The sequence below is a fragment of the Octopus bimaculoides genome, chromosome 6, assembly GCF_001194135.2.
Source record: "Octopus bimaculoides isolate UCB-OBI-ISO-001 chromosome 6, ASM119413v2, whole genome shotgun sequence".
NCBI classification, from domain to species: domain Eukaryota; kingdom Metazoa; phylum Mollusca; class Cephalopoda; order Octopoda; family Octopodidae; genus Octopus; species Octopus bimaculoides.
Genome location: NC_068986.1, coordinates 1,168,088 through 1,176,291, shown reverse-complemented (window position 1 = coordinate 1,176,291; position 8,204 = coordinate 1,168,088). Strand labels below are relative to the sequence as shown.

The window sequence follows — 8,204 nt, the reverse complement described above, 5'->3', positions numbered from 1 at the left end:
ATATATATATATATATATATATATATATATATATATATATATATAAAGACAAAATGGAATAAGCAAGAGGATACATGTGAGATAGAGAGAGTCGTTGAAGAGGTCACAGGATGTGTGACGAAAGAACTTTGACAAGGATAAAAAATAACAATAAAAGCTGAAGGGAAGACCAAATGTATGGTGCGTGTGCTTAACTGGCAAAATATGACCATCCTCAAGCACAACAATGTCTGTTCCAACAAACGATTTCACATCAATAATCTTGCACAACAAATGCATACATATAAAGTAGTAGTAGTAGTAACAAAACAGTAAGCCCAGTTTATACTCGCTTAACTCTAAATAGCTTAGGCGTAATATCTTATAGCAATGTAGAGTTATCATCAACAACATCTGAAAATCGTACAAGGCTCGGATCAACACAAAATTTTACTAAACGACGTTCCCCCACCCCAGATGTCTCACTGAGGATCGAACCCAGAACTTTATGATTGCGACTCAGACTTCTTAACTAAACTGCTATCCTGATTTTCGTTCATGAACTAGTTCAGTAACTATGTCGGTCAGAATAGCATGCAGCATCGACACTCGTAAATCTCTCATTCTTTGGAAATTGTTTGCTCGTTCACTTGAAAATCTAGTACGAAACTTTATTTTTTTAATGAACCTATGTTCAAGGGAAATTATTCGGCCACTAAATTTTCTCCCCTCTTTCATAGCAACCTTAATTATTCGCCATAGCAACGAACGCACCTACGCACTCACGCAATCAATTAAGGAGTAAGTTTTAAGAGTCTTTCACAATGATGACTACGACAAGTGAAGCTATTTTTGAAATATCCGATATAAATTCGGAGTCACTAATTACAGATGTTGTAACTGTTAAAGATACGGTCCAGATACCAGTAAAAAAAGAGTATGTCATAAATACTTTAGACCACCTGAGAGCAATCGGTAAGCTTGTGAAGTCATGCATATATATATATATATATATACACACACACACACACACACAACGCACGCGTGCACACACATGTATGTATGAGTCCAAAGAATTTTTTTTTTCATATTTTTACTTTCTTTAATTTATTATTATCGACATTCGTACATTTTAACGTAATATATGACAGGTTTAAATGTCTACAAATTATTATTTGCCTGGTAAATGTGGTGGGTTGACAAAATCAGTAGTCGGTCAGACACTTGGCACTATTTAGATGCGGTCGTTTACGTACTTAGATCAAATATCGCCAAGGTGGACTTCGTCTTTCATTCTTTCATGGTTGGTAACAAGTTACCACGTAAAGTACTGGATTTGATATAAACAACTTCTCCCCCACAAGTTTGTGGTTTTGTGACTTATTTTGAAATTATTGTTCTACATTTGGCAAGGGACAACGAATAGAATCAGAGGGGCAATGGATTTAAAGCCTTACCGTGTTAGTTACGTCCCTTTTCGTTCTGTGTTCAAATTCCGCTGAGGTCATCTTTACTTTCCGTTCTTCTGGGTTTGATTAAATAAACACCAGTCAAATACCTTCACACATACATACACAGAATGTGTTGACTTGTCCAATGTTAGAAATCTTGGTTCTTCACTTCACTCTCCACCTCGCCATGGTTTTTGACAACTTTTCCCTCATGTTTTATTTCCATTTTGGGTATAGTGCAGTGAATAGAGGTAACCAGCTCTTTAACGTGACCAAAGGGTTTTCTCGAACTCATGTATTTACTTGCTCACCATCCTGTTTGATGAATTATTTGTAATTATCTTCTATAGTAATTTAAAACTGTTAATTATAATAATTACTATCCTTTTATTATTTTACCGAATGAACCATTGGTCTATTGTACTTTACGAAAGCACAATGTTACATTTGTCATTCTTTAAAAGCACAGTATAATATCTTATCATTAGATAAATATTTTTGGAACAGTGGATCTCAAAGCACATAAAATCGATAATAGTATGTAAATATTGGGTTGTGAAACCCTTTTAGCTAGAAAATGTCAAAAGCTGGCCATAGGGTTTGAATCCATATCTCTTGTAGCCATGACATCTTTGGTACAATGGTAGAAATTCGTCATGACTACAGATGTGGGTTTAAGTCCCAGTGACGGCCTTCGATTTTCCTTTCCAAAAGAAATTTTCAACCCAACATTTGTATGCTATTTTCTATAACTTTATGCACTTTGAGACCCACTGTTCCAAAAAGAATTGTTTCATGTTCTCGTGAAAGCTTTAAATTCTTATGATGTCGTTATTTTTATCTAAAGCAGTGGTTCTCAACCATTTTTTGCCCATGAACCCCTTTGATTCCTATTTTACTCTACTGGACCCACTTCTTAAAAAATAAAAATCCTATTATATTCTTATAATTAAATATTATAAGGAATTGAATAAAAAGACTGTTGAAGCATTTTGTGCTATGTAGAAGTATAACAAATTTATTGTTCATAAATTTTATCAACAAAATCTTAAATGGACTTATGAGGACCACTGGTCTAAAGAACTTGCTTTGGTGAAGTATTTTCAACATTCTTCAGCAACATTAGAATAATTAGATTGTAGTGGCGCGTGTGGCTGCCATCTTGGGAAGTGCCATTGCACATGTGCAAGGGATTTGCCGTCAGCGGAAGTACGCGAGCATGCATGCACAATGCAACACGTGGAGAATAAAGATATAGCGTTCCCTCTCTTATTCATCCAGCAGGCGTCGTGTCAACACGTATTTCTCTCAGCTTCCTTTGGTATTATAGCGGCATACCTTTCACCCGGGAACCAAACGGCTCTACACCAACCAGGAATAAATGATTGATCTGTTGTTACCGTTGACCCTCGTGTTTGTTGTATTTCTGAATTTAATAAATAGTATAAGAGCTGGGGAGAGATGGCCATGCCACCATATCTCATCCAACTCTTATAAGATTATCTCTTCCAACCTGCGAGATGTTTGGCGGGACAGGGCCACTAATGGCGAAGTTCTTGTCATCCTTGGCAGCTCACCTCACCAAGGTGTCGGATGATGCCCCATGAGGGTGCTTGGCTTTTCAAATGCTTTAGCTTCATCATTGCCTGTGGAAATACCGTGTGCATGCTCACTTGCTTCAGTAGGTTTCATTGAACCTTGTGTTGTGTGACCAGTTGAAGCTCTTGGGGTTGCATTGATATTTTTTCTTTCTTTTCTTTCTTCCTATTTTATTTACTTTTTTTCTTTATTTTGCTACTATGGCTGATATTACCTAAAGCTTTGTGAAGAATTAATTTGTAGTTAAACAGAATTATTATTTAAAACATATTTTTATTAGAAATTTATTTATAATATAATATTCTTGTTTTTAATAGACAATGATATTAAAGAAGGCACAAATGACAAAAATGTTGTTGAGAAAATTCCCTTAATTACAAACTGTATTCAAACTTTGGTAAGTAGCTTTCAACTATTCCTAATGTAATTGGGTGGTAGACTTAATGCATTGACGATTTAGCACCATCATCTGATTCTTGGGCATATTAGCAGAGTCCACTCTGTTGCAAAAATTCAGCTTTCAGGCCAGACTAGATCTTCAATCTGAGGATAGCTTTCTCATTTCCTTGCATCAGTTATTGGAGGCCCTGGAAACGGTCATGATTACTGGGTTTAACACTTCCAATCAACTTAATGTATTGTTTGATTTAATGCCATCACCTAACTCTTGGATGACCTTAGTGGAATCCCCTGTGTTGCAAGCATTGAGGTCACATCGCTGGTTCAAGAATATCTTCTTCCCACCAGTCTTAGAGACTTATAATTTGTTATCTGACTTAATTCCACCCACTTCGAACCAGGGTCTTTTTTTTTTCTTACCAGAGATCTCTGTTGTAACAATTCAGACTTTGTCTCTGATCTGGGAATAATTTCACTCTTTCTTCCACCAGTCTCAAGGTGCCCTGGAAGAGGTTATAAGGTTATGAACACAGTTTTACTTTCTGATTATGCAGTAGTAGTAGTTTCTTACATAGGCACTAAATTTAAAATTGGAGGGGAAGGTGTCAGTCAGTTAAATCAACCCCAGCATATGGCTTCAACCCCAGTATATGGGTTGAAAGGTAAAATTGATTTAGGTGGGATTTGGACCATAAATAAATAAATGAATAAATAAATAAAGGAAGAAAATGAAAATTGAACAGTTATGCTTGTGCAAAATATTTTTTCATAATTAGTCTAATAAATTAATAACAAAAGTGTTGACACAAACGATTTCTCTTAATTAAACTGTTTTTATTTTGGGAGACACTGTAGTCAAATTGACTCCAGTGTTGGACTTTATTTTATCAATCACAGATTAATGAAAGACAAGTCTGTAAATCAGCTTGGTAATAAACCAGACGAGAAATGTTAGGATGTCGATACTTAACCCCAACCATTACATAGAGACAACTACAAGCTGGAAGCTGTCCAATAATTTAGAAAATTTGGCTCACTTATCAGTGGCAGTAACTTCTTGTTCCATGCTAAGATCAATAAGTCATAGGCAAAAGTTGACTTTACTTTTGCAAAGACTTACCGAACCAATAAGAATTTCACTGCAAAGAACAAAATGTTTTAGTACAGAGCAAAGAAAAAAAAAAGAAAAAAAGGAATTGCATACGTGTGTGTGTGTGTATAGTCATAGTGCATGTGTTTGAAGGTATACTAGTATGTGTTAAAGTTCGCTATGTATGATTGAGGGAAGTGTGTGTCGAGTCCTTCTGTGGTGAGGGTCATACTTAAAGGGAAGTATAGAATGGATCTAACTATTAAAGTTGTGTATATACACATACAGACATATCTATCTATCTATCTATCTTTCTCTCTCTCTCTCTCTCTCTCTCTCTATATATATATATATATATATATATATATATATATATATATATATACACACACACACACACATGCATACATATATGTATATATGCACATGTATGTATGTGCATTCATGCATACATACATATATAATTAGGTATGAAAAGGGGAGACAACTTCAAGAATGAATAATTCCCTGATATTGATATGCCATTAAGGGAAAGATAATCTGATTGTCTGTAGATAAGGGGACAGTTGTGGACACACGTTTCTGACTGAGTGGGTATCATCAGTAGAGCAGTTGTCCAACTTTGACTCCATGAGATAAAGTACTGAGACATATACAAATAGATGGAAAATTTTATGGCCGAGGGCAAGCTGCACAATCTAAAAGAAAATGGGCTAAAAGAAATAACTCAAATAGGCCATTGACATGAAGATGGGCAATAAAATATGAATATAGGTATATCAAACACCATTCAAGATAAATTCTAGATCTATTGCAATTATCTTCCCTTCAAGAGAAGAATAATTTTTACCTTATGGTAATTGTGTCAATACCAAACGTGAACAGGAGATAATCTTAAGACACAGGTGTATGCATGCACACACACACACGCACACACACACACACACACACACACACACACATGATGGGCTTCAGTCAGTATTTATTTTTTGTCTGCCAAATTTCAATTCTCTCCTGGGTCTAGCCTTGTGGCAAGGGGGATTGCGTGTTCCATAGATCCAAGGGAAAACTACTATATGCAGCTTTGCTCCTGGTAGGGCACCCAAGGCTAGCTAGTCTCCGAAGGAGGGTCCAGACTAATGGTGACCTAATGCACCTAATGGTACACCAGCTTATTGCCAAGATGGCAATCCCATCATCTGACTATTCTGCAGAGGGCCAACAACCCACCCAGAAGAACCTTCAACTTGTTACAACACCAACAGGTAGAAACCGAACTGCCCAACATTGGAACAGACCCCTGCATACCCTCAAGTAACAAGAAGTTAACTTATGAAGATCTCCAGAAGCTTAAGATCATCTTGGAGGATGCAGAGGGGCTGGCATGGTGGACTTAGTTGGATCTAAGCATGATGTCACTTCTGGGACCATTAACCTAGGATGACCTCAGCCCCATTGAGTAAGTGAGTGAATGGAATTCCATTCACAAATTATTGGTCACCCTAGGCAATAACGGACAGCACCTGCCCATGGTGCCACAAAATAGGATCAAAGCAAGAACCGTATGGTTGTGAAATGGACCTAAGTAAAACGCTGATTACATTTCTTTCTTTTTCATTTTTGAGAAATAGATAAAACTTTGTAATTAGCATTAGAATTAAGGACTAAAAACGAAGGTGTTTCATTTCTTAAAGCCTACATAAGTGTTAACAGAAAATTTACCATTTTCTTTCTGGATTTCTATCATCTTTCTGGATTTATCTTCAAAGGTAAAAATTTCTCATCTATAGAAAATAATCTTCATCAAAATGAGTGAAAAGTTTTGTAACATTTTCACTTGGATAAGCTAGTATATTTAAATGCCACTGTTACAGGCCAAAAGTATGTAATGATGGATGAAATGCCACTGAGAATTTTGTCCACCATGCTAAGGATTCTACCAGCTTGCTGCCTTAATCTATTCTAGATTAAGTTAAGATGAAGTGGGCTTGAAAGTTTGCACTTTAAATCAAAGACTACAAAAGAAGGTGTATGGAATATCCACATTTGATATCTAGTTTTTGCACATGTTATAAAAATCTTTAAACTTACTCACAAGCACATTTCAGTAGCAGAACTGAATTTTGAGTTAATTATGTATTTAATGATGAAATACTTCAAACAATATTGTTACAGATATTACAATCAATTTCAGGACAACCAACGGTTTCACTTTCATGAAGAACTGGAAAAAGAAACAATTAATAGATTTGCCCTTCAACATTGTCTCGTGAATTTACCTACAGATATCCAAAATGAAATTAATGGTAAGCAATTCCCTAACATAGATTTCTAATATTGGGAGAAGGCCACAGATGGAGAGGATTTAATTGGTTATATTCACATGGTACTTGACAGGTGTTTGTTTTATCAATCCCTGAAGGAGAAAAGGTAAAGTCACCCTCAGCAGGATTTGAACTCAGAACATAAATGGTTGTAACCAAAAACAAGAATCCATCACCCTTAATAGTTTACTAATATTAATATTTTTATTATTAATGTGGTGGAGTAGTGGAGTAGGTAGATTATCAGTTTCAAATCTATGTTGCATTCACTCTTTATCCTTTTATATTTTGGGTCCAAACAGGGACTACTTTACTTTGCATTTCTCCTGGTGTAGCCTTCGGGCTCCACCAGTCCTCAGTCAAATCGTCCAACCCATGCTAGCATGGAAAGTGGACGTTAAACGATGATGATGATGAGTTGATAAAGTAAGTACCAGGAATATTCTATGATTTACTTAAATTGACAACACCTTTTCTCTTCAGATTTCTGACTTTATACATTTGGGTAAAATTCCCAATGTTCCAGAATGCAATCTGTTTTTAACTTCTGGTTATTGCATGTTCACATCACTTATGTTACATATAAGGATGGACAAACATACACATGCACGCAGAGCCACACACATCTCTCAATATTCAGATCTAATAAAAGACAGAAAGGAAAAGTAGTTTAAGCTCCAGCACATCGTGACATGTTAGTAAACAAGAATAAAATCGAGATATAAAAAAAAAAACAAAGAAAATGAATTAAATTAACAATGAATTAATCTTCAAAGATAAATGAAAAAAATTGTATTCTTTTTATTATTATAATGAAAATGATATTAAGTTGATGATTAGTTTGATGAGAAGATACTTCATGCTATTGACTATTAATTATTTACTTTCATAATTATTGATGATGAAACACAGACAATGAACATATTTCCAGTAGACTGGTCTACAATAAAAGGTTTCTATAGAAACCAATGTCTCAAGCATCTACAAGATGTAAATTTTCTAATGTAGAAGACCAGGATTATACACGGAAATTCACAGGCCCAGCCAGGTCACACTTTCTCATATTGACCTTTCTTCAGAGTTCCATTAAGGATCATATAATATATATATATACATATATATATATATATATATATACATATAAATATATATATATACATATATATATATATATATATAAAACCAAAATCCTAATAAGTAGGAAGGTAGATAAAACACAAACCCCTTCAGGTAGATGGCCCTGCTCAGTATGTAGAAAAGGAGTAGGTAGTAACTCTATAAGATGTACCCGGTGCAAGCTATGGACACATAAGAGGTGCAGCAACATCAAAGGCAGGTTAACTAGCAAGTTAGTTTTTGTTT

General features: G+C 35.2%; 1 protein-coding gene across 4 annotated transcripts in view; it reads left to right on the top strand.

Moving 5' to 3' along the window:
* LOC106881512 (uveal autoantigen with coiled-coil domains and ankyrin repeats protein) overlaps positions 1 to 8,204 on the top strand; it is a 128,689-nt gene that overhangs the window by 49,639 nt on the left and 70,846 nt on the right. For 2 of the 4 annotated variants that reach the window (XM_052968532.1, XM_052968533.1), the window contains exon 2: positions 3,347 to 3,426. The exons of 1 other annotated variant lie outside the window; for it this stretch is intronic. Coding sequence is in view for 1 of the 3 variants with exons in the window: in XM_052968531.1 (XP_052824491.1) it covers positions 804 to 954; positions 3,347 to 3,426; positions 6,713 to 6,824 (343 nt within the window). In the remaining 2 variants the exon portion in view is untranslated. Of the gene's footprint in view, positions 1 to 662; positions 955 to 3,346; positions 3,427 to 6,712; positions 6,825 to 8,204 lie in introns of those variants that run through there. One more of the 4 variants, XM_052968531.1, reaches the window with a different exon arrangement.